The 27,752-nt window shown below is 38.7% G+C and overlaps 1 protein-coding gene across 2 annotated transcripts; it reads left to right on the forward strand.

Moving 5' to 3' along the window:
- Positions 1-20,928: 20,928 nt before the first annotated feature.
- On the forward strand, positions 20,929-22,331 carry LOC144714016 (uncharacterized). 2 transcript variants are annotated; one of them, XM_078588755.1, is made up of 3 exons: positions 20,929-21,306; positions 21,416-21,462; positions 21,645-22,331. In XM_078588755.1, exons 1-3 carry the CDS (start codon positions 21,103-21,105, stop codon positions 22,081-22,083), a joined length of 690 nt encoding a protein of 229 aa, XP_078444881.1. In that variant the 5' UTR covers positions 20,929-21,102; the 3' UTR covers positions 22,084-22,331. The 2 variants fall into 2 exon arrangements, with proteins under 2 accessions (XP_078444881.1, XP_078444882.1); XM_078588756.1 differs by having other exon boundaries at positions 20,931-21,279.
- The last annotated feature ends 5,421 nt before the right edge of the window (positions 22,332-27,752 follow it).

Consider the following 27,752-nt stretch of genomic DNA (forward strand, 5'->3'; position numbering starts at 1 on the left):
ATATGCACATGCAAACCGATGCTGCCCAAACAAATATTTATGAATATGCATTTTTTGCTTTCTCTTTTCTCCATTTTTTCTGAAAAAACAATGAGAAAATCCTGATTAATTTCAATCAAGCCTTGCAACTATTTTAATTGCTTACAACCTCAACCGAGAGCTGTTTTAAGGGCATAATTACAATGACTATCTAAGAAAAACCCCTTTCACATTAGAAATTGCTGAAAAACTCTTATTTTCCTTATAAATATATATATATTATTTTAAAAATAATTTCTTCCTCCAATAAATTCCCAAAACATCCATTGAAATTCCATAAAAATCTAGAAAATTCAGTAATTTGTTCCCACAATAATTAAAATTAAAATTAATTTTTAAACCTGCCAGTTTCATTTACTTAGAACTATTCCAAGCTAAAATAAATTCCCCAAAAATCATAAATTAACAGAAAATTAGGGAAACATTAGAAATGACTTGCAAAAATTAATTAACATGTAATATATGATAACAAACCTATTTCAAACTCTTTGCATGCATAAAAATATGATAATTTCTTGAAATAAACATCGAATTTAGGGTGTTATCACCCCTTATTACTTTTCCTCAAGCATCCACTTCTATTTTTCCAGATACGTCTGAGGTACCCACTCCTTAAAACTGAAAGCCTAATTCCCTAAAAATTTTACCATATGATAACCCCAAATCTAAGGTTAGTTTGTCAACGTTGCTTTAGTATAAATCCATAACAACTGCCCTTCTATTCTTCTTTTGCTTTATGTGGTTGTGTGACAAAATTTTTTGCCCTTCTATTCACATATTCAAGTTAAATCTGGATGGCCATTAGTATGTGACAGCATGACTCGTGCCAAAGAATCCCTTCAAAAGTTTGCTCGGTTCCAAGATAGAAATGAAATCCTTTCAAACCCTTTTCTGCCCATTAATAGGAGGTTATCTAGCATACACATTTAGCTTGTGTTCCAGATCAATGGTGTCCATCTGCTCGCGTTCAAACAATATTTGTGAAAGGCTTCATTAAAAATGGATTTAAACATCCAAACAAGAAAAGAAACTGTCCCAACCATGCTCTGATGAATGGTGAGAAAAGGTCAATGTTGTCAAATCTTCACATTTAGTAAGATTTCATTCCAATATTCATAGTCAAGTGTAGCTTCATGGAGGGATCACCAAATGATATGATAGCCAAGGTATGATTGTGAGTGAGGATTGACACACATTTGTTCACAAGTATCGTAAAAGGATGTCTGTTACTATGCCAAGATTACACTACTGACCTGAAACAGGGTGGCCTATATTGTAACTCATGTGGAAATTTCTAAATTGCTCATTGTGGCTTTGATGATAGTGACAACTTCATTTGCTATTGTTGCGTTTGGTTGGAAGTGAGATAGATTGCCATCTTGAGGGGTTGCACTATTCATACAAAAGCCCTTTATAGGTTCCCAGTCCTTGTCAGCAACACTTCGTTTTTAGCATTTTCGATGTGTCTGTCAAGAAAATCCCAGTTCTTGATGCAGACTTCAACTCAAACTCTTTGAAAGTTAAAGGCCACTCTTGCTCATAGGGTCCTAAGTGTGGGGGTCTTTAAATTGACTTATGCCAAACACATAATCATATTGTTTTTGCTGCATGTCAAACTAATGCCCCAAAATGTAATGTTCTTCTCTTGAGCCACACATAAAAAAACCTCTAAAATTTTATTTCCATCTCTCCATTGTATCAATATCTTAGCCAATTGGGAGCCACCAACACATATTGAACACTCATGGGTTGGCCACTTCCATATTTGATATCATCATTTGGTGCTTCTGATATGGGACAGATCCTATCTTTCATACACACATATACATATTGAGAGAATAAAAAGCTTCTGAGGAGGTATTGTTGAAATCACATGATTTCTAAAAGTTACTATCCCACCATAATTCCAGGACAGGTATGAGTTTTTTAAGAAATGACAATATTTGTTTGCTGGGTTCGATCTTCTAGAGGCTTCATGAGTATGTTGGGAGATGAGAATGGCCAAGATTTCAAAGACTATACATCACGATACAAATACATACAAATAAATATAAACTACAAAGAAGAAAAGCATAATAGAAGGTTGGGAATACAAATACAGAAAGAAGATAAATAATAAATTCATAAAGAGATATATAGTGCCTTTAGATGATACAGATCTCCCCTAAGTTGATTTATTGATCACAGGCGTATATCAGGTTCAGATACAACATTGATTCAACATGAGCTGGATAGTGGAATCCAAATAACAATTATTGTACATGAAAAGGTGGCCCCACTTAAACAGGTCATGGACACCTAAATGCATTTGATTATAAGCCTTGAATGCTCCTTACTGGTGGCACCACTGAAATAGGCCTTGGATCCATAAATGCATTTGATTTTTGGCCTCCATTTCTCCTTGCATTATGTTGTGGTTATAGTAATGAAAAAGTTAGGGCCTTGAATGCTCCTTGCGTTCCGGTGGCACCACATGATTCTCCTTTTTTTCTAATTTGAATCTATAATTTCTTATTCCATACACTTGAGAATTCCAACTGAAATATTCTCCAGAACATGCGAGAATACCAATTTTTAGCAACAAAATCAAGTGGTATCAGTGTGATGATGATCTTAAATTTGTTTCATTTTTTATAGTATAGTATTAATAAATACATCAACCTTTTTAGTCACATAATCAGAATATAAAAATTGGGAAATTATAAAATACTTATGGTAAATTATCTTATGTGAATTTACAGCATTATCAATTAAATAAAAAAATACAAAAATAGCAAATTGAAAGTTCTTCAGCTATATAAAAGTCTAGGAACTCAAACTGACAAAAATAAGAAAAAATCAAAGGAATGTAACTATATGAGAAAATCAAAATATGACCTAGGATATAAAATAGATCACCAGTGATTTAGAAATTTGAAAGTAACCTAGTTCATAGTGACAAAGTGATGCAATGATTTCAGATGTATATTTTCTAGCTTCTCATATTTATGATAGGATCATTTTACTTGATTCAGGATCATTTTACTTTTTACCCATATAATCAAATCAACAGAAGTTATGTGCTGAATAAATATCTCTATTCTGTCTTTCTAATGGATACAATAACACACTCTAACATCAGACATATTTTTTTTTCACTCTGCCCAAAGAAGAGCCTATAACCATGCAAGCTAGAAGTAAAGGGATAGATGAATTATTGAATAATAAATATTTTCATAAGATCATAATCAAAGGCTTATATTCTACTTAAATAGGGGGTGTGCTTTCCGTGGACCTCGTACAGCATGCCATAGACCCCATTAACTCAAGTCAAAGTTGACTCAGTCTCAATGGAGTTAACTCTAGTAATTCCATGAGTTTTGCCTAAGCTTTTGGCCTATTTAATCCCCGCTATCCACTTCATTGGCCAACTTATCCAGTTCCATTGTCAGCTCCTATTGGACGCCTAAGAAAAATGTTCTGATATACTATGCCACTCGGAAAACCAGTACGACGATCTAATAAGTTACTAATTCCCGAAATGCAGTAATATAAATAGTTCAGGATATACATCTTGAATAAAATTTTATTTTTAAAATAAGTTCCCAATATTATAGAAAATGTTTTCAATATCTATATATTTATATTTTCTAAATGAATATTCTATAGTACTTTTTGTAAAAACTGTTTGTATAAGTTATATGAAAATAATGCAAGATGAGAAAAAACACGATTACATGGGGTTTTGTCGTAAATCACTGGAGCAAATATGGTTCTTAAAACTGAAAATATAGGTAATCAGGTAACCTAGAGTGGAAATACTTCCTAATTACTATATTCCTTAGATGAGTCTCTTTAATATTCGTTCATATGTTTGGCCTTTAGATTCTAGAACTATATGCGACCAGCAAGCTATTTCACATTCCATATTTTGTTCCATGTTCGTTAATATAATCTATTCATTATAGTGCACATGTGATGCTTAATGCAGGTCAAGAATACATGATTGGCCTTCGTGAATGATGATGACATCATAAATCAGAGATTACTAGTCTTTTGGCATGTGTTTTAAATATTAATATTCAAAGTATACTCAAGAAGGACATACAAGCATCCAGATAAACTAGCTGATAGAAATATATGTGGCCAGCAAACCAATCACACATTTCATATCTTGTTCCATGTTAATTAATAACACATATTCATCATAGTGCATATGGGATGCACATATTCATCATAGTGAATTATGATGAGATCATAAACGAGGATTGCAAGTCTTTAAGCATGTGTTCTAAATATTCCTAATTCAAGGATACTCGAGAAGGACATCAAAGTATTCGAGTAGAATAACACTATCTAGCCTCACTCATATCATGAGTACGACGGGTACTATAGCCAATAGTGTGGAGACATTAAGGAAAGACAGTGGGTGCTCTTTAGTTGAAAAGGTTCACTGAATTGTTACGTACAAATCCCTGCATGGTATTAAATCAATCTGTCAATCAACTTAAGTCATGCCATTGTTGTGTAAGAGGTCCTTAGACTTGAGACACCAAGAAGTCTTATGGACAGATGGTTGTACTATGACTATGGCCTACAAGTTCCTAATAATGGAATTATAAATCGTCTTAGTTTAGGTGAATCATAAAGTTCCTAATAAGATCCTTAACCCTCGGTAGAATAGGAGATAGCTCAAGGAAGACAATGCAATGAAGTCATTGGGCAAGATTGTGAAGTATCGGAGAAGAGTTCTCTGATTATTTATGACAGACATCAGTACTAACTAGGATGATTTATTAGGGTTTAACAATTGACCATACCCTAAATCATCCTAGAAGCATCAAGTGAATGAGGGACAAGATATATATACAGAACTGATGACAAAGAAGTTGCACGAGTCAATCAATACACATCCTTTTTTTTGTTATAGAGCATGAGGTGTAGCTTGGCAACACATGGGTTGGAGACTCGACCTATTAACCAGTTAAAGCAATCTATAAGGGCAAAAGGTTATTGGGCCACTAGTGTTGCAAACTAGATTGATTTCATAGGCCTACATGGTCAAATGAAAAGGGTCTTTTGTAGATTGGAAGATATAATTAAATTTTAAGGGTTTGAATAAAACTCTAAGTTTAAGGTAGCCCCTAAAAAGAATTCACCCAAGGCAGAATTCATCTCGGGCCTTTCCCTTCTTCTTCCTTCTCCTCTTAGATCCTCTTCATCCTAGATGTGATTGAGACGTCCAAATGATAACGATCAATCGTGAACAGAGCTCATCAAGGAAAAGGAGGAGATTCAACATACCCAAAATCACATGGATATCTCAAGAGTAAGCACACATGAGCAGCTTTACAAATCTCACTCAAAGATCAAAGAAATCATGAATGAGCAGTTTGTGCCGAGGTGATTAGATTCATAATTTTTCAGATGCAAGGCAACATTTTGTTTTAAGGCCCTAGAACCCAAGACTAGATGTGTCCAGAAAATCTTGAAAGAACTATATGTCCTCCTTCCCTTGACCTGCGCACTAAAAAATCCCACTGTGTTTCCTAACCGTCCAGTCTCACATTGGTAATAGTGCTCGGGGAGTGTAAGAGAAGTGAGAGGGGGGCACCGAATAATGACGCATGAGGGTATTAAATATGTGTGCCCTACTTTATTTTTAATATTTCGCATTATTTGAAAGAAGTTTGTGGGATTCTGTTAAAGCCCTGAAACTGGAGAAAATTATTTAAGATATTGATTTAAACATTTTCCATCTATCAATAAGAACATGACGCAAAATAAGACAGACATGAAAAAAACTCACAGTTCAGTCGCTGGAATCACAATCTCGAGAAACTCCGCCAGTCCGATACCGGAATTGCAGTCGCATATTGCTTTACATATATGTATATATTCGCACAGAACTCACTGCAAAATTTTCACATGTCTACGTTTTGCCTATACCAGCTCTTTATAGTATTCTAATAAGGGCAAATTCTACGAAACGTCACGAACTCCGTTTTTCGTTCAAAAAGTAGCACAAACTTTTAGTTTTGTTCAAAATATAGCACGGGCCAATCAGAAGACGCCATTTGGCGTCTTCTTTTTTGCCAGCGATGTCCAGAAGCTGACGTGGATTCCACCTGGTAGCCAGGTAGACTCCACGATGGCATCCACGCCAGGTGGACTCCACGTCAGCTTCTGGACTTCGCTGGCCGTTGCCGCCGCTGCCCGTCGCTGCCCGTCGCGGGTGGCCACCGCGGGCGCCCGTCTCTGGCCGCCGCCGCCCGTCGCCGCCCATCGCCGCCCGCCGCCGCCGCCCCTCGCCGCCCGCCTCCGCCGCCCCTCGCCGCCCGCCTCCGCCGCCCTTCGCCGGCCGCTGCCGCCGCCGCCGTCCGTCTCCGGCCGCCTCAGCCGTCGCCGGCCGTCCGTCTTTTTCTCGCCCTCGCTCTTCCTTCCCGTTTTCTCCTTCTCGTCGTCTCTCCCTCTGTCCACTCGTTCTCTCTCTCTCGACCTCTCTCCCCCTCTCCTGCTCCTTCTCTCTCCCTCGCTCTCTCTCCTCTCCGTCTCACCCTCGCTCCCGCTAGTTCTCTCCCTCTCTCTCTGTCTCTCGTGCTCTCTGTCTCATTCTTCCACTTGTTCGCTCTCCCTCTCCCCACATTTCTTAACACCTCCCTCTCGCCCTCTCCCCCGCTCTCTCCCTCTCGTTTTCTTTTCCTCTCTGTCTCTGTCTCTCCCTGTCTCTGTCTCTCTGTCTCTGTCTCTCTCTCTCTCTCTCTCTCTCTCTTTAGCAGCGGAAAGTAAAATACAAGGTTTTCGCTTTAGATAATCCCGTCGTCTCTGATATTCATTGTTATTTGTTTCTTTTTCTCATGCGATTTCCAGCGGGCGAGGCGCGATACATCTGCACGCGCTGAGCCGCCGGCAGACGCGGGGTGGAAGACTTCATAGTTGTTTCTGTGGCTGGAGTGATGCACCCGTCCTGGTACGAGAGAATAGTCAGTATCACCGGTGGAACAGCCTCTGTGCCTTCTTCTCTCTCTCTCTCTCTCTCTCTCTCTCTCTCTCTCTCTCTCTCTCTCTCTCTCTCTCTCTCTTTCACCTATCTTGTTATCTCTTCTTTTCGTCTCCGCTCTCTTTTCTCCGTCCATTTTTATCTTTTTTCTCTTTATTTCGTCTCCTGCTCTTGAATCTTTTTTTGTCTTCCTATCTTCCGTGCTATATTCCCCTCCGTCATTTCTTTATTTCTCTAAGCCGTTCATTACGCTTATCTCTTGTGAATTCGCAGCGTGTTCCGCATTACTTACTCATCACCGCGCCAGCGTCTGACGGAGCATCCACATAAGGCCTTTTCCGCTGCCGCCTGCGTCCTCAGGCGTTGTGCTGGTAAAGATGACGCAAGGGGGTTAACTCTCTGCGATCCACTTGTCATTAACATGGCTATTAGATTAACAGAGACTACTGACGGCTCTGCTTCTCCCAACTCTTGGACGTTCTTTCGATTTGTCTTGGGGATTTCTCGGCCAGATAGCTTTAGATGAAGGGGCCCTCTATGGTTCTCTCATTTCGGATACGGTGATATCGTCTCTATGATGTTTCAATGGAAAAAATATATAACTTGAAGGATAACGGTATTTAATAACATTGATATAAAATTTCTCTATAGCTCATGACACTGCTAATATCTTAAGCACAATCTAGAGTGCGGAAATGGTATCTGCGTCTGGAATTGGACTGGGATACTGATATTGTTAAAACCTCTAACGATATGAATACCGATATCGATAATGACACAGAAAATATATAACCTGATGGAGAACTGAATTTAATAACATTCATATAAAATTTCTTGAGAGCTCATGACGCTAAAAATTAATTAATACCTTAATATCATGAAGTATCCAGTGCAGCTTCTTTGAGGGTAATTAAAATGGTAAGAGAGAGTTGAATAACCAAAATCACTTCCCATTCTGAATATTAGTTTTGAAATAACTGTTGGCAATCACATCACTTAACCATTTATTCGCATAAGAATTTCTTATCAGTTTAATGTTACTACGCTAACTCTAATGCCATAAATTCTCCTCTTCAAAACTTTCTTCGACCTTCTAAAAATAAAATGGATAATTTCTTATCTATTAAGCAAAACTACTATTCCTCATATAAGAACCAGATTTTATTTTCGCAGTCAACCTTATTTCAGAAGTGTGATGCTGTAATACTTTGTTTTGAGAAAAATAGTTATGTCAATTCAGTTTTGTATTATTTTATGGGAGAAATAGCAATTGGTTAGGATATATCTGTTGCTTTCTCTCTCCCTCGCTCTCTCTGTTTCTCTTCATCCCTCTCTCTCTCTCTCACTCTCTAGATCTCTATCATTCTCTCTCTTTCTCTCTCTCTCTCTCTCTCACACACACACTTTCCCTCTCTCTCTTTGTTGCTCCCTCCCTACCTCCTGGAACTCGTATGCCAAAGCAACCCATGGGAGCTTCTATGGATGATATTTCTGGGATTCTGCTCCAGTGTTTCTCTTACAAACATATTAGTTCAATGAATTTATTTTCCCAGATACTATGTCGTCAAAAACAAATAGGTGAATTATGATATTTCACTTCGAAGTAAAATGGCTAAAACCAAATCTTTATTCCACCAAAAATGTTCCAATTTAGACCCCGATCACCCTTCTTTTTGACTAACATTGTTCTAATAAATACTAAAAAACAAAGATCTGCAAAGTCAAGTCCAGACCTAATTCCAAGTATTGGTTGCAGTGAACAGTTCCTTGATGGATTGGAAAAAAGTCCACATTCTAGAGGAAGAATCCCAAGAAAACATGTATCCTATCCAAATGTATGAAACGTTCCTCGTGAACAAGGATATCAGAGAGAGCATGTTTCAAAGACATGGAGAGCTAGGGTCACCATGAGAGAGTGGAAGCTCCCAATGATCAATAGAGCATGATTTTCTTACAAGTTAGAGGCCTCATGAAATAAGGTCAATCCTTATGAATCAAGGTTCAGATAAATGCAAAAAGTGATAGTTTATAAAAATTTGTAAACCTGTAATCCTTGCTTTGGATTAGTATCTAGGTCATATAAAAGTCAATTAGAGACATTTAGTTGTATAGATATCAGAAAATCTTTTCAAATACTGATAGTATTTCAAAAATATTAATAGTAAACCCACTTTTCCATAAATTGTTAACCGTCCCGAGCACACCAGAGGCAAAAAAACCTAGTTTGACGAGCTGACCCATGTAAAGGACTAAATCATCAAATACTTCAGTGGAATAATTTTTCCACTTAAAAATTTTATATACATATATATATAAATATATTAAACATCACACATCCACATATTGGGAGAATTTGTCGATAGAATATGCCCTACCATCAAATATTATGAACATAATATAAATAATTTATTTAGAGAGTTGTAACTTCGAGAGGAAAATATCCATAAGCAAAAAATTTTAATTATAAATGAATTTCAAATTTCTCATGATCATATTAATCATTTCAATCTATTTTTTAACTAAAAATATAATGCCCATGGATAAAACACTTGCCTACTTTACATGGCCCTTGGCTCCATCCCCATTAAATGCATCATATTATAAGGCATCTGATGTGTGCAACCTTCTTGGAGATCAGGTTTCAACAACATTACTAAGCATGAGAGAAAACTAAACTGAAATTTTATTATTTATCTTAAATTGGATGAAGCGTATCTTTATTTGAGATTATTCAGTAAGCATCAGATATTATGTAGACATGAACCATTTGTTTTTCAATTTTCATATTACCTTTATAATAATGAACATTGGACTTTTGTTCATAATTATTGACATCAAGCAATTTATAGAAAATAATAACAATTTTTTTTAAGCATATGATATCAGGTAGAAAATACTTATTTTATATATTTTTTATTAATATGCATTTACCTTTATAATTGTCAACAATAATATATATATTTATATGCATTAAAAATGTTAGTATAATATTTATAAGCATGAGATATTGCACAGAATTAAATCATTTTATAATTATCTTATAAATTTTAAATTATCTTTATAACTATTTACATCCAGAATTATTAGATAATTATAAATATTTTTTACACAATTAAAAATCATATTTGTAAATATTTTGACAATTATAAGATGTTACGTACACAATAATTTTTTTATATTTGCAATTAGCTTTATAAGTCTTTAAGCATACAAATTTTTAAATACATAGAACTGATTGTAACAGTAAAAAAATAGATTCACCATGTCCATAATATTGTACATATAGGTCGAATTGTTTGATACCATATTTCTAATCCTTGGCAACCACGATTCTAAAATAATAAACAATAGCTTACACAAATTAAAAAACTTGTAGAATATTATAATCATGAGATATGAGGAAGACAAAAATGTTTGATCTATATATATATGTCAAGAAAATATTTTAAAGCCTTATAAATAAATAACAGAATTTACTTTCAAATTATAACTTTCTAAAAAGAAATCTGAGTTATTCGTTCCATTCCCTGTGAACAATGAAACTAGTGAGGAAATGGTTCATCAGCTTTAAGCAGAACATTTCAGCCTAAGAAATGTATATCATCATTGTTAAGGTCATTGCCACCAATATTTTAGAGTCATTAGTTTCATCATGTCTCGAATGTCAAACTAGATTGCTTTTAGTTGATGACAACAAGACTTGTGAAGAAGAATCTATACCGGTGAGGCCGTCTTCAAAATTGACATCAAATACTTTGAAATCCTTGCCAACCCCACATAATAGTGCTCAAATGTTATCATCCATCAGTAAAATGGCTGTGTTTTATTGATAGGAGGTCAGGTGCTATCCTAAACAAATGGCATGCATATGCTTTCTCTTAAGCAACAATTCAAGTGCTTCACTGAAAATGGCTTTAGATTGTTGAAGTTGGACAAAAACCTCCAAAGCAACCTATCTAACTAATGCTCTTCTGAATGATGACATCATGTGTAAGTGATAAATTCTGTGCATTACATAGGATCTCATTTTGCTAGTCATGCTCAACTAACCATAGCTTCATGGAGGGATCAACAAGTGCACCAATACCAAAGACATGTGATGACATGATAAATGCATGGATACTTAGATATATTGTAGATGATTATTGTATTATTAATTCAGAATTTATCATGCTATTATTTGAATTAACTAAATATTTATGCATAAGTTATTTTTTACTAAACTCCTTGACTTATTTCAAGTCAAGCAGTTTTAGTACTGATGATTATTATATAATGGATGTGCTCTAATAAGTGGCTTGCCAGAAGGAGAAGGCATATTTCAGAATCCTGATTCTTCAACCTGCTTAATGTAAGTTTATTGAAGTTTTGATTCAATGTTGTCTCTTGTAAGCATTGAAAAACACATGGTCCTGGAAAAATATAAGGATCCAGACTTGAGAGGAAGCATTGAGGGCTCACCACACTTGCATTGAGGTTTTAGGAACATAGATCTTATCCTTAATATCCCAAGTTCATTCCCTCAAAATTTCAAAAAAAAATCCTCCATTTGCACCTTCAAGTTCCATTTAAAACTCTGACAACTTGCACGTCATTATATAAAATTGATGAACATTACATAAATATATCTGTTCTATTGGCCATATTTTCATGTTATCCTAATTAAATGTACATAAATAGCTTGCACTATAGTTTTATGATTTATTTTTAATTTTTTAGTATTTTTACATGACATCTTGACCTAAGTGCACCAAAGATTTATTTTTTGTAGGGCATAAAATACTAGGCTAGAGGATGTTATGGCATTTAAAAAAATTTCTGGAATTTTTCATATGTCTTTTATAATTTTCTGACCAGTATTTAGCCAAGAAATATTTGTTTATAGTTAATTTATTTTAGCGAATTCAAGTGGTTTTTCCGCGTCATTTCGCCCAAAAATTCAGGCAAATGATTAACTGCGCCAATCATTTTCCATAGGATAAATATGCATCATTATTTGAAATACCAAAATTATCCAATAATTGTTCTCATTATCGCCTGGTGCGGGTGGCTTGAGGAGATCTTCCTCTTTGCCTTTTCATGCAATAAATGCACGTGAGAATTTCTAAGTGCATGCATTTATTTTATTCAATGTAATATTATTTTTATTATTAAAAATGAGGCACGCCGATGCAAATCGGGTGACGTGGTGCGCTCCCACCCATGCAAAAGGTATATTCCCGCTTTCTCTTTTAACGAGAATGAATTCATTGTTTTTAGTGCGAAGCAATGTGGTGGCACGTGATCTGATGGCAGAGACAACAAGGACAGCGCCCTGGCAAATCAGAAATTGAGATTTTCACCTGGCTGGCGGTTGCGTGGAGGAGAGATAAAGATAATCCAAGGGTAGAGATTAATCGACATGGACATGTCGATGTGTCGAGAACTAACCGTGCAATTTCGCCCAAATTTTGAGGGTAGGTTTTTCTTTCCATCCTCTACGATCCGTACGGTTGGATTATAAAATGAAGGCCAGGAGAAAGGAGAAAACCACCGAGGAAGCTCTCCCCCAACTAGTTTGGCCAGGAAGCACACATGATCCGGTTCTGAAGTAAAACAGTTCTTGATTCAAGGATCAAAATTGTAAGTTTCTTCTTTACTATTTGAACACCTTCTTCAATAATTTCAAAATGCCAAGGCAGACGGAAATGTACATGTCATTGGAGGTGAATTGAATTGTGATTAGCATTGCATTTTTTTTCATTCAAGATCAGAGTTTAAATTTACAGTTCTAAACTGTTTCTCACCTCATCTGATAGCTTAGATCGATAGATTAAAGTTGAATTTTACCTACAACTACTTTTCCTCAATATTTCCCACTATCTCTCTCTAAGTTATCTCGCATAATTTCTCTCTCTAGATTTCAAAAGTGATTTTTGAAAAAATTCAATTCCATATATATCATACCTAAATTTAAATTTTCACTAAAAATTTTGTCCATCTTGAAGTCTAATTTGTAAATGAACTGCTTTGCTTAATAATACCCAATTTAAATATATAAAAAATTTTCTTGATAAATCACATTTCATGACATTATAGTGTTTCAATTTTTTTGTTATAGGTAAAAAAATCATCATCTCTGTAGTACTCTGACCTAAATATAAATACCAATATTAAGAGTATAAAGACCTTTTAGTAATCACAATACAAAATCAAACATAACAATGTCTAAATTAATTCATTCTCTAAATTAATTCATAAAAAAATATAATGAAAATGTTTTGGTAAGTGCCTCACTGTGGTTTGACCCCTTTCTCATCCCAAACTTTCTAATTATGATTTAGGGTAAAAAGTGAAAATTTATTGCATCAATCAAATTTTAATGATATTATTAACTCAATTTTATTAATCAATCTTTGGCTTATCAAACTCCCTCTACCCCCTTCTTCATTTTTTTCTCTATCTCTACATTTTAACCTTTTCTCTCTCTAAAATTTTTTATTTATGTCTCTAAAATCTTTCCCTTTCTCTCTCTAGACCTTCATACATATCTTTATCTCATCCCCTTAGAATTTTATAAAAGCTCTCCTTCATTGACACCTTCAAATTCCATCTCAAACTCTTTCTACACTCTCTCTTCATTTTCTGTATCTATCATTTCATTTTAGTCATTTTCTCTCTCTAAAATCGTTCCTTTATCTCCCCAAAATCCACTCATATCTCTCTTTAGATTTCACAACATTTACTTTTTTAAATCCCAAAAAAAATTGCATTAAAAAATCATTTTTTATCACGTCAAAACCCAGATTTTTTCACCCTTATAACCGCCACCGTGAATTGTTGTGCAGTGTCATGCGGCATGTTTGCGGTGCTTGTGCAGCAAAGACACCCCTCTGCCCGCCAGTCTGCGCGTGACTGTCATTTATAATTTCTGAAAACAACAGTAAAAAAACCCAAAAATTAATATAATTAATTTCAAGTGATTTTAACATATAACAAAATTCTAAAAAATCTCTAACTCCCATTTGAATATTCTAGCGGTTTTTGGGGTAAATGAAATTCCATCAAACTCTAAAAATATTTATTATTTATTTCTGATGTTAATTAAATTTAGGAAAATTAGAGAAAACTATTTTTGTGTTTTTCTTTGTATTTCTGTTTCAATTTAAGTCACATGGAATTATATATATTAACTAAAATCCATATAAATCCCAGAAATTATATTTCTTACTTTTAAACTCATATCCTTCATTCCAAGACTGAGAATGATTTTCAAATTAGATTTGTGCCTCTTTGTGGATTGACCCCTTACTTGCCCTGTATTAATTATAGAGTATTTAAGTGGAATTTTTGATAAATATTTTTGGTGAAGTCTGAACTAAAACAATGAGATTTAAACCCTAAATTTGGACTTATAAGCATGGTAATGAATGAGGATCGAAGCATACTTGTTGATCTTCCTATTATCCCAAATACTATGGAAGGATGTATGTGACGAATATGAGGTGGCCGCAAAGCCAATCGTACTGCAAAGTTTTATTTAAGTTCATTGAAAGAAACTTTTATTCATTACTAGTATTGTGTGATGTTTATAATGAAGTCTATGAATATATCTGATGACCTAGTGAATTATGATGAGATCATAATAAATTTATCACAACTCTGTAAATATGGATAGACATCAAACTTTCCGAATAGAATACAACTATATGATCCTAGTCACACGATAAGTATGGTTGATCTTTGGCCATTAGTGTGGAGAAAGTAAGGACAAACATTGGGTGCTTTTCGGAAATAGAGTTCACTGAATTGATCAATATGGATCCCGGACAGATATTATACCTACACATCCATTAGGTTGATTCATCTCGTGGTGGTTTAAGTAGTCGGTTGACCAAAGACACTAATGACATCTCATGGGTGGATGACTATGATTTGACTATGGCCTTACAAATCATAACAATGGGATTCAAGTAACAATGGCCTTATGAAGTATACTAAGGTAATTGAGTGGTCAAGATGTGATCATCTATATTGAAGGAGATTGCCTCAAGAAAGATGATGCAGTTAATTCCTTGGCCTTGGTAGTAAGGATATAGAAGAATCCAGCGATCCTTGTTGCAAATCAGTACTAACCGAAGGAATGACTATGATTTAATGATTAAACATACTCCAAAAATTTTTGGAGGTTTTTGTGAATGAAGCATTATACATATATGGTAATTGATGATGCACAAGGTTCCATAAGAGAAATCAAAGATTAATCTATATCGTTTAGAGTGTGAGGTGTAGCTTCGTACCTCACTACTGGAAATTTAACCTATTCATTAGGTTAAATTCATCATTAATTAATTAATCCATATATTGATATATTAAATGAATACGGTTGGCTCATAAATATTATTTGGTACTTAGGGTTTTTAATTAGATTGATATTTAGGCCTAGAGGGTCACACACATTAGACTAGTGGACATTGGAAGATATACTTTATGAATTAGGATTTGAATAACAAATCTTAATACGTATAAATAAAGGGACCACCCTTTTTAGCTGCTCATGCAAACTAGTTCTGGGCGACCCTTTCTTTGTCAACTATTTTCTTTGCTCGTTCGACAAGTAATACGTGATGGTGAGAAGATCAACAAGGTCTTCAAGAAGAGTTGGTGAAATAGGAGAGGAGATCTAGAGATCTACTTAGTCATGTATATACTTCTAAGTGATGGATATGTTGGAAGCTAAGAGGGGGGGTGAATTAGCTTATCTATTTTTTGTTTGCCTAATTAGCTTTTAAGATTCCTTGATTTGACTCTCACCTTCTTTCTCTCAAACTCTTAGATTTACTTGGTTCCTCGATCCGCTTAGTGATCGAGTCAATCCAAGGCCCCCCTTCGAGTCCAAATTAGGACTCAGGATAACCTTACTAAGGATCCTCCCTTGTAAGGTACCCTAACCCAACTTACAAAGTTGCTTCTGCAGAGGAGTCTTCCGATTGCACGTCACGTTCTTTGGTGCACGAGCTTCAACGCCGAACCGCCTTCGGGTAGACCGTCACGAACCCTTCCTCGTACGTCCACTTCCCTCGTCACCGTCACGTCCCTGGTGCCACCAACATCACCTCCCTGCCTTCTGGATCTTCGTCACCTGCTCAGATTAGTGAAACAGAAGCTATGCCGGTCCCCGTGATTGATCAAAGGTCAATCACCGCTCTCAATGATGTATGAAGGATAATCAACACTAAAATTCAAGATATGATGTCAAGATCAATATGTCAGCCTTTTGCTTTCCAAAATGTCTACTCAGATCACAAATTCAATCCCACTAAAAACTTCTTTCAATAATTCAAGATCAATCCTTCACACTCTTTTAAGAAATCACACAAATTCACCACTAATAACAAGAATGTGAAGGAAACTATCACTCTATTCACTAAATGGACGAATGATGAAAATGAAAAACTTCCCTTATCAATGGAGAAGCACAACCACACTGATTGCAGGGGAGAAACTTCACAAGGAGTACTTTCTTCTTCAAGAGTAGTACAAGAGAGATGGTTTTCAAAAGGGATGCCTCAACCCTTGCTCTGAAGGGGTATTTTTTTTTATAGGACCAGAGGGGTAGGTTGTAATTTTCTGAGAATTTCAAAAAAAATTCGAGCTCAAAAGGAGCTTATTTAATTTTTTATGAATTTTCAAAGACTTTTGGAAGGTTTCATTAATGACGTAATTACTGATATTAATTACCCATTAACGAAATTAATAATGGAATGTCAAAAGTCGGAACAAATTTGAATTTTGGCATTTAATAAAGACCTTTTCGGAAGGTCAACCGTCGGACCCGCCCTTTGACCCTTTAAATTCCTTCTTTAATTAAGTTTAACTTAATTAGTTATTATATAAAAAAATCTTTCTATAAATAAAACCTTCATGGCGCACTGGTAAGGTGCTCCATTGCTGGGGCAGAGGTTGTGGGTTCAAATCCCGCCCTCCCCGTACATATGTGTATATATATTTTTTTATTATTATTCAAACTTTAGTAGCGGACCCGACTACGGATTTAACTGGTTAAATCCGTCCGTCGGGTCCGCCACTAAGGCTAATGGGCTCCGCCCATTTAGGCCTTATTGGGCCCTTTTTAAATGAACTAAAATACCAAAAATTTATTTAAAAGTCAATTTTGCACCATTTAAAAGGCTTTTAATTGTTTAAAAAATTCAGAAAAATATTTGTAATATTTTCTAAAGTAGTTAACAATATTTCTAAGGCTTCTGAAAATAATTTCAACATACCTTCAATATAAAATGACCTTTTAAAATTATTTTCAGAAAGTTTAAAAAACATTTTTCATTCTCCCAAGTACTTTAAGATTATTTTAGTTTATTTTATAGTTTTAAAACAGTTTAAAAACATAATCTTAAAATATTTTTAAGCTCTAATTATGAATTAGTTTCTTAATTATAAATTCATGATATTAATGTAATTTAGTGTACATTAAAACACAAAAACCTCAACAGGATATTATGTGGTCGTTAAGCCAATTACACTACCATGTTTATTTAAGTTCATTGGATAAAATATTTGCGTTCATTATTATTATGTGTGATGTTTATAATGAAGTTTATGAATACGTCCAATGACTTACTGAATTATGATGATATCATAATACAATGATTACTAGTCTTTAAACATGTATTCTAAATATTCCTATTTGATGGATACTCGAGTCGGACATCAAATTATTTGGATTGAATAGCACTAGCTAATCCTACTTATACGATAAGCATAGCTGATCCTATATCTATTAGTGTGGCGGCACTAAGGACAGATAGTGGGTGCTCTTTGGAGAAAGAGTTCACTAAATCAATCCGTACGAATCCCTGAATGGTATTATACCTTAACGTTAATCAGGTTGATTCAAGTCACGGTTGTATAAGTGATCCATTGATTTGAGACACCAAGGACATCTCGTGAGTGGACGACTACATTTTGACTATGACTTACGAGCCTCTATTCATGGGATTCAAATAAGTTATAGATCGGAGGTAGTAAGAAGCTTACGCATATGATTAAGTGGTCAAGACGGGATCATTCGCCCTTGGTATAATAGGAGATTGACGCAAGGAAGACGATGCAAAAAAATCCCTGGCCAGGGTTGTGAGGATATTATTGAAGACGTTCTCCAATGATCCACATTATGCATCAGTACTAATTGAATGACAAATTAGGGTTTGACGATAAACCATACCCTAAGTCGTTCGAGTCTCACGCGGATGATGGTCTATACATATACGGTAACCGATGATGGTGTAGGTTCCATGAGAGAGTTCGAGACTAATCAATATCTTCTAGAGCACGAGGTGTAGCTTGGCACCGTAGGGGCTCAAAACTTAACCTATCGATTGGGTTAAATCATCCTTATTTAATTAACCTATATGTTGATATAGTTAATTAATAAGGTTGGTCAATAAATATTATTGGGCCATTAAAGTTATTAACTAGAATGATACATGAGCCTAGAGGGTCACACGCACAAGGTCATAAGGGCATTGGTGGACATATTTTACTTAGGAGAGTTTTTGAGAAAAAACTTAAGTGAAATGTAAAGAGGGAAAGGGGTCTCATTTTAAGCACCCATGCAAGCCGGATTTGAGAGCCCCTCCCTTTCTTCATTCTCTAAATCAACCAAGAAGAGAGAGTCTCCAAGAAGAGCTGAAGAGGAAGAGGTGGAGATCCAAGTGACGAGTGATCACGTGGATACTTCTATAGGCCGGACGCGTGAACAGCTTCAGAATGATCTCAGAGTGGCAAAGTCAAGGGTGGAACGAGTTCCCCAAAAGTAACTTTATATGTTTTGTTTTAAAGATCGATTGTGAATAGATCGACACGCCTTGGTTCGTCCATGGAACATGTTTTCCATGGACGAACCAAGGCATCAAACCAAACAGTGGTATCAGGCAAATGAACGGCTTGAAGAATCCTTCCCAAGAAGCCAGTCAAGGGTGGAAAATTTTTATCACATGGTGCCATATATGATATATATTTTAGAGATGAATTTTCAATTGATCATTTTCTTTCACTGCATTGAATATAATTTCACGCACAAAATCATAGCGACATAGCCTAATAGTCTGTTGGTGCATTGAGATAACACGACTGACTTAAAACAAGGTCATATCTGATACACCTTGCATGACACTATCCACATGTCTCATTGTTGCGTTAATGATAACGGGGGTGTCATTTTCTATGGTAACTTTCAATTGGCAAGAGAGATTGATGGCCATCTAAAGGAGATTCACTATTCCGACAAGGAACTTTCTAGGTTCCCAATCCACGTCAACTAAAACTGGTTTCTTTTTGCATGTTCAATGCTATTGTTTCAGTAATGTTCCCCTTCTTGATGGTGAATCAAAATCAAACTCTTTAAAGTTTGAAGAAAGCTCTTAATTATGTTGGCCCTAATGCGGTTCCATGGAAATTGGCTTATGCCTAAAATATGCTCAAATAGTTTACAGCGTGCCTTTACCTAATGCACATTCACCCCTAAGAAACCAATATTTTTGTTCAAAGACCACTCATCAAGCATGACATAGGCTAAGTCAATGTTGATCAATTTCTGTTCTATGATCATGTATATCTCTGAATATAAAGACTATGTTTTTACCTTGATAGACCTCATCGATAGGACATAGATATCCTCTTGAGTAATTTAACAGACTCTTTCTATGAATCACTTATTGGAAAAAATATTCCACTTCACATCAGACATAAATATGAAGTGCAACTGTTCTTCTTTTTCTTCTCTACTATGTCGATAATATAATAGTTCTTTATAGTCTCTTTCATGGGGAATAAATCTGCTACTAACATGTTGGTAGATATTTGACTCCCCTAGGGTTCAGGGTAACATACACTTTATGGTGAACTTTCTAGAGGTCTCTAGGGCGGAATTATGCTTTGATATTAATTACGCTCAACAATGATGTTGTAGATTTTTCCATTTGACCTTTTGTCATCCTACATAGGTGAATTACCTAAACAGCCCATACGCCTAAGGCAAATTTTAATTTTGTAATATTTGTGCAGCTGTCATTTGATTCATCTTCTACAAACACTTGTACGGAAGTTTTTTATGTAGGACAACAAACATTATTCCGTCCTTTGAAGTTTAAAATTATATATATTGCTTTTCCGAAAACAATTTCACACTTTAATGATGGCATGACAAATAAATAACAGGAACATTAAAGCCATTATTGATGCATAAGTCAAAGAAATCCGAGTTTGTGATAGGCGAAAATAGGAGCAGAGGGAGAAGAAAGTAGGAAGAGAAGAACCAAATATAAGGAAAAGAGAAGAGGGAGACAAGGGGAGGATAACAAAATGAAGAACTGAATAAAAGAAAGACAGAATAAAAAAGAAGAAGAAACTAGAAACATGATCCGCAAACAACAGAGGATTAAAATTTAAATATAAAAATAAGAAAAACATGACGAACAACACGAGAAAGTAGAAGGCGATTGACTGCTCTGTCGCCAGAACCAGGTCTCTCGCGTTCATGAATGTTTTTTTTGTTTTATTTTTTTACACAAATTCGCACACAACCGCACACACCATCGCACTGTACAACTTGCACATGTCTACGTTTTGCCATACCCAGCTCTTATTCTAATGAGTAGAAGAAATATTACACCTCAGAAGATGCGATGGCCACGCGGGGCCGGGACTCCCACTTCCCTCACTTCCCTCACGTGACAGCCAGAGGAATTGCACCCTGGGGCCGGGACTCTCTCTCACTACACCACAAACAGTAAATCCCCAACAATTTCCACAGTGCTAACTTAGAGTTGCTTCTTCTCTCGCTACACCACAAACGGTGAATCCGTAATTTCCAAGGCACTTAAATAAATTTGTCCTCCTCCCGCAGGGTCGCCTTTCAAGAAGGGGCGGACTGCAGAGAGATAAAATGGTAGATCGAGAGAGGTTGCACTCACCCTTTCTCTGGCTAAAAATCCTCGCTTTCTCCTCATCCCTCCTCCGTCCTCTTCCCCCCTCCTCCCTCCCCCTTCCACGCTCATATCTTCACACTCTTGCAAGCCCCGCCGCTGATGAGGATCAGAAAGAGGCCGCAGCTCCGCCTCTCTGCTACAGATTCGCCGTTTCCCGCTGCGCCGGCCGCGGAAGCAGCAGCGGCGGTGTCGCATGCTCGGTCCGTCGGGCCAGGGACCGAAGAAGGGAAGCTCGGCATCGCTCCACTGGCGACGACCCAGGAAGCCGACAGCGAGGTGAGGAAGATGGATCGACTATTCCTGGTCCGTGTCGGTTTTTTCTATTCTTCTTCTGCCCTCTTCTCGTTTCCGCCCCTCGCGGATTCGCAATGGGGCTGATCTGACCACCCTTAGCGACGTCCTTCCTTTCCAGGCGCCGAAGTGCGAGGCCGAGGCCGAGGACGAGGACCCACCAAAGATGTGAGCCTGGTCCTTCCCTTTCTCTCTCTCTCTCTAGACTATCCCCCCCCCCCCCCACCCCCACAAGAAAAGCCAATATGCATGCCGTCCCCATGCTTTCCTTGCACTCAGAGTTCAGAGAAAGAGAGAGAAAGCGTAGAGTCTGCGCACTCTTTTAAACTTATCGGAATCGGTATCGGCAGGATGGTTGCAGAAGCGTCGGCGAAGGGGAAGATGGGAGTGACGGGGGAGGGCCCGTCTGTGGGAAAGGGGAAGAAGCGGCGGAGCCCGGCGGTACTGATGGAGGGCTCGCGGTGCAGCCGCGTGAACGGGCGGGGCTGGCGCTGCTGCCAGCAGACCCTCGTCGGCTACTCTCTGTGCGAGCACCACCTCGGCAAAGGGCGAATCCGGAGCGTGAACAGCGTCCGGTGCAAGAAGGAGCCGGTCAAGGAGGAGGACTCTGACCCTGGCAATATTGGCAATAAGAAGAATACGAAGAAGAAGAAGATTGGAATGGTGAAGGCTCGCTCCATGAGCAGCTTGTTGCACCAGGCCGAGCTCTCCACCACCGCTGCTGTCTCGGCCGTGGCGGCGAGTTCTGGCGGCTGCGCGGGCGAGGCGAGATACATCTGCACGCGCTGAGCCGCCGGCCGACGCGGGTTGGGGGAATTTGCGAAATTTGTGCCTGTTCAAGTAGTTTAATTCGGTCGCGAATTGCACCCTCCAGGGTGGGGAAGAATAGTCTTCATCACCGGTGCAAAAGCTTTCTTACACTTGAGCAAGACGAGGACTCTAGGATAGTTTTCCCTCGCTCGAGTTGTTGGCCTGCTATCGTTGTGACGTCGCCGCTCTTTGTCTTCTCATCTATATTGGTCTCCCTTGTTCTTAAAGTGGGGTGTGCTCTCTCCATAATGTGTTGCTCGAGGTTCGGGGTGTGTGCGGAGAAAGGCAGCGGTATTCTCTCTTACTCCTCGTCTCCCATTCTTTCTTCCCCAGCCTCTCCTCCCTCTCTCTCTCTATTTTCTTTCTCTTCTCACTTTCTTTACACTCATGCGAGTTCTATGTCTCCTTTCTTCCTCCTCTCTCCCTTCTGTCAGCCGCTCTCGCTCTCTTTAGATATCCTTTCTTCCCTCTTTTTATCCATCTCTTTCTCTTTGTTTCCCGATTGCTTCTCCTCACACTCTGTCTCTCTGCTTCTTTCTCGATATCGTTTCCATTTCTTCTACCCTGCCTCATAAATTTCTCTCCATATCTCTTTCTTCCTTCACGCTATTCTTTCTCCGTCTCTCTCTCTCTTTCTTCCCCCCTATTTTCTTTCCCGTCTCTCAACTCTCTCTCTTTCTCTCTCGTTATTTGCGTATTTACTTTTTTCTGGACACGAGCCGACGCCAGTGACAACGGAGCATCCACACCTCTTTTAATTTTAGTGCAACGTATCCTGTGTACTCGGGCTTTACGCCGGGAAAGATGACGTTATCGGCAGCTCTGCGAGTGCCACGTGTCTATGACGTGGCTACCACTCCCCAGCCGTAGACCTTCTTTCGATTTTGTCTTTGGGATTTCATGGGCTGCTTAACGTTTGGCTCACATGCTTATACAAGTATAGTGCAGGGACGCGGCCAGGACGGGAATTTCATCCCGAGAAAATCGTCCCATCCCAGGGTTCAATTGACAAGAGTCTAGGGATCGGCAAATGTCATCCGTCTCATCACACGTCACCGTGACGGACACGTGAGGGTGATGGTGACAGAATGCATAGGCCGTGACGGTTACGGTGGCGCGTGACGGGCTGTGCGTGACAGTGACGTGATGGGGACGGGATACCCCGGACGGATGACGTGAGGATAGGTTCGTCACGGATGACGACCATGATGGATTAACAAAAAAATAAATATTATAAATAATAACATAGTAAAATAAATAATATAATGCTTCGACTATGTTTATTAACATAATAAAATTAAATATTATTATTTCTGTCACCGGTGATGGTGACGCCGTCACCGTGACGGTGACGTGACGGAACGAGGATACATGGACGCGTGACAGGGTACGTGATGGATTTTTTTGAAAATACTTGAACGCATACGTAAGGGTGACATGACGAACATTTCTTCACGTCACTGTTCGTCACGGGTCGTCATCCGTCCCATCACGTCACGGGCGTCACGTCCCGGACGGGACAAAGAATCGTCTGCCTGTAGCCAGACGGGATGATCTTTTCTTCCACGGATGAAACAAACGTCCCGTCCGGGGCCTTGTTTAAACGGTGGATGGGACGGTTTTTTCATCCTACGAGAGTCATGTATCTGCCAGAGAGCTCCAGCTGTTATTCGACACATTCTGTGCCACGTGTCAAATTCCAAGTGGTCTAATGCATTGCTCTGTCCCGGACGTGGGACGAGACGAGAATGTCATGGACGAGACGCTTTTGGATCGGACGAGTCGTGGACGAAAATATTAGGGATGGGATGAACTCTGGACGGGACGATTCGGACAAAATTTTAAAAATTGGGACGTCGGGCAGGACGATCCCGTCCCTATCCTGGACGATCGTGCACTATAGGTGCTGGAAGTCCTAATATTTACAGACATGTATATTTCAACCAGCATAGATAGTGCTCAGATCGTTACGCCTTTCACAAGAGTTGGAACTTGCCAGGGAGATAGTGATGCGATCCATCCATTATCTGACCTTGTGTAGAGATCTGCTAATCCGATCGTACCCACCCGAACATTTTGATTATCAGGGACATTAAGTAATAACATCATGACGAGCGCATACCAAAACAACACTATATAAAGTCGACATTAGTGACATTAAAATCTGAAAATTCAAATTTAGATATACTCTTAGTGAGTCATTAGGCGTTGATTGCGAGGGGACACTTGGGATTGCCCATTGGGCACCACTTGGCTTCGCCTTGTGGCGTGAGCCACATCAGCAGCCATGGTCCAATATGATCTGCACAGGGGATTTTCTTGACCTACATAATGATTATTTTTTGTGATGGACTTTGGGTGTCACGTCAGGGTTGGGATTGTAATTTAGCAGTGTGCTGGTTGTTACAATCCGCAATTCAAGTAGCCTTCACGAATACCTAGTACTGATATCTGTGATCTGCATCCAATCTCAGCATCGGGACGGACGAACCCTAACCCCTACTTAGACATCTATATAAGCTTCCAACAATCATCCACTCATCTTCTGTTGATCTCCCCAGCTGGACATTGTCTGTTTTAGGGAGAAAGAGACCGAGTTGAGTGTTACAGTGTCTATAGTACGGCTAGTTGAAAAGAACGGCTCGGACGTGATGGGACGGGTGAGAGTTGGTGACGGACAAGAGCGTGACATCGAGTTCATCACATCTCCCCTCCCCTCACGTGTCCGAGGTTTTTTACAAAACCCGTCACTTTTTTTGTCCCATCATATGTCACGGGCTCACACGTCCCGTCCTCATCCCATAACCGGACATCATCCCTGTCAGAGGGGATGAAATAACACATGAAAGTTTTATTTTTTACAGATCTCTCTCTCTTACAGTTATATAGTTCTGGATCGTCCAAGACGTGGATGATGGACGGGACGGGACGAAGATCGTCCTGTCCTATGTTCGGATATTTCAACTTCGTCCAAACCGTCCCGTCCACGGATTCGTTCATTCAAGAAAAAAATCGTCCGCATCCCAACTTTGGCAGTTTCGTCCCGTCAGGAGAAAAAACGTCCAGTCCCTCGTCCCAGACGACAAAATCAGGTTTTAAAATTTTAATATACTTTTGTAAGTTTTTTAGGGAAATATGGAGGGGAGAGAAAGCGGAGGGACATGTACACTTACTTTTGGGCGGGGTCAGTTACGGCGCGCGAAAAAAAGCAGGGACTTTGATGCAAAATGTCAAGGAATTGGTTAAGTGATGCCACGTGGCAAGATCTCAATCGTCGAAAGCGAATCCAACGGATTTTAGTCCATCCCTAACCATCCATCATCCGAGACCTCTGGACGAGACAATTTTTTCGTCTGACGTTAGGAAGACTGTCCCGTCCGTTGACCCGGGATGAATTCCCGTCCCGGTTTTCGTCCAATCCCACGGACGGGACTGTTTATTCGTCCTGGGACAAAAAAACCGTCCCATCCGTGTCCCTGCAGTATGTATACAAGTTCCCTTGACACGTCCACTATCTTGGCTTTCTGACAGGGAGAGCGATATGAGAGGAAATTATTGATTGTCACTTTAAAGTCTGGAATCTTTAAGATGAGTTACTTTTCTTTCTAGAAGTGATATTTTCTTCTGGGGTTCAGTTGTATTTAACCTTGTCAGCTTCACTCCAACAAGTTCTCTTAGCTTGTGCGCCAATCCTAAGTTTGTTTGAGTTCACCTAGTCATCTGAGATTTCATCAGCTAAATTGCATTTTATCCATTCAATTGGAAATGGGAAAATAAATCACATTTTACCAACGCTTATGCCGAAACCATTAGTTGACATTTGACATTTTGGTACGGGTTGACCAATTTTTTCTGCGAAATAGTCAACTCCATTAGCTTTTTGCCCACGCAATCCCATTAGAAAGCTATGAATAATGTAATATTTTCCTGAAAATTTCCATTTATGTACTTGGAAACCCATTCTCTGTATACTTCAAATGGGCTGAGTCCAACAAGGATTCGCACAAGAGATGCAACGCAGATATATGCCTAGTACGCATCTCTCCATGGTCAAACCATCAGAAACTTAAAAGGGAAACACAATGTGTTGTGTAGTGTGATTACACTGACAATATTTGGACAACAGTTGAAATTCAATTTAAGTATAAAGTGCATGTTTTATGTGACGGGATCCTAACAGAAATGGCAAAGATCTGATTATATGTGCAAGTGGCAATAAAGACTATTAATGTCGATGAAAGAATGTACCAAATGGGATGGACCAAATAACATATGGAAATAAAGTGTTATGGATTCCAGAGTAGAAGACATACAATATTATATTTCATCCATAAAGATATAATGAATTTTCAATAAAAACTTATCATAAGAATTTTCTGTTAGACTCGGCATATCACAAGGTGTAAGGCCGCAAAGTATGAGGCATTCTTGCACAGAGGCTTGCGTGCTAACTGTGTGGACATGTCTGTGTGCTGGACTCACGATTTGGAGACTGAGTCCTTCAGTGGGACACCACAACACGCACTACGGACGGCGACATCTGACCTTATCTTTTAGGTCATCGCCCTTATGGTGTGTGTGCTCGTTGGCGCTGAAGTGTGACGAATTAGGGAAGGCCCCTGTGTGCTGGGCGCGCGGGTCACTGAGAGCGCATGTGCAGGCGCCAAGCGCTTGGCTCATGCGTGGGACACGCAGGTTGGGCGGTAGTGCGGGCAAGTCGTGCGGCTATGCGCGTGCACCGCGCACATCGCGTGGGCGGGGCACGAGGTAGAAGACATTCCTCCTAGAGACTGCATTAGTGCTCAGAGAGTGCCAAAACAGCGTGGGTGCTTGGCACCGAGTCATCCGAACGGACCGTGTATGATAGGTATCAGTGCAGGTGCTGGTGGCACGTGGAGTGTCATGGATGGGATGGGCGGCAGATAGCTGAGTGCCATGCCCACGGGCGTGTGGCGCCCAGCTTGGGGGCACATGTGTTGCGATGGGGCTGGTGGGCACATGCGCGTCGAGCAGAGGGCCTCAAGGCACAAGGGCGACACTACCAAGGTGCACAGGCGGGACGGGCGGGCCTTAAGCCGTGAAGGCGCCTATGCTCGTTAGTCCGGTATCATCCCTCGACTTCCCCCCATGTACTATCCAAGGCTATGATGTAACCTCTTGATGGAGATTAATGCAATTACCATATGATAGGTATCGTGGAGTGTCATATATGATATAAATGCAATTATCATATTCCTCGATGGGGCTGCATCCCCACCCTCTCTTCTAATCCCTTCTTTGCATACCTAAGCTACCGTGAAGAGTTCTGCTCCAAGCACCAAGGCCTGCACATGCCAAGTTCGAGCATTGTTCCTAGCTTGGAATTTGAGTGCGTGACACAAGGTGCTATAAATAGCGAATGTAAATTCTAGATGGAGATAAGAAATTTATAGATGTTTTTATTAGTAATAGGAAATTCTATTAGGTGGGGTGATAGAGAAATATGGTTTTTTAAAAAGGAATTTTCAGTAATAGTTTAACCACTAGTATATTGTTATCTTATAATGATTTTTCTCATGCTATTTCAAGATACAAATTCTTTATATATTTATAATTATTTTTGTATTCAATTAATATGTTTAAATATAGATCTAAAGCGAAAATTTTGA

The sequence above is a fragment of the Wolffia australiana genome, chromosome 16, assembly GCF_029677425.1.
Source record: "Wolffia australiana isolate 7733 chromosome 16, ASM2967742v1".
Classification (NCBI taxonomy): domain Eukaryota; kingdom Viridiplantae; phylum Streptophyta; class Magnoliopsida; order Alismatales; family Araceae; genus Wolffia; species Wolffia australiana.

What these genes read in the sequence shown, in the direction of transcription:
- LOC144714016 (XM_078588755.1), top strand. Translation starts at nt 21,103, where the DNA reads ATGAGGATCAGAAAGAGGCCGCAGCTCCGCCTCTCTGCTACAGATTCG. An exon ending in AGATGGATCGACTATTCCTG is followed by an intron (nt 21,307 to 21,415) that starts GTCCGTGTCGGT and finishes CTTCCTTTCCAG; the next exon opens with GCGCCGAAGTGCGAGGCCGA. An exon ending in GACGAGGACCCACCAAAGAT is followed by an intron (nt 21,463 to 21,644) that starts GTGAGCCTGGTC and finishes CGGTATCGGCAG; the next exon opens with GATGGTTGCAGAAGCGTCGG.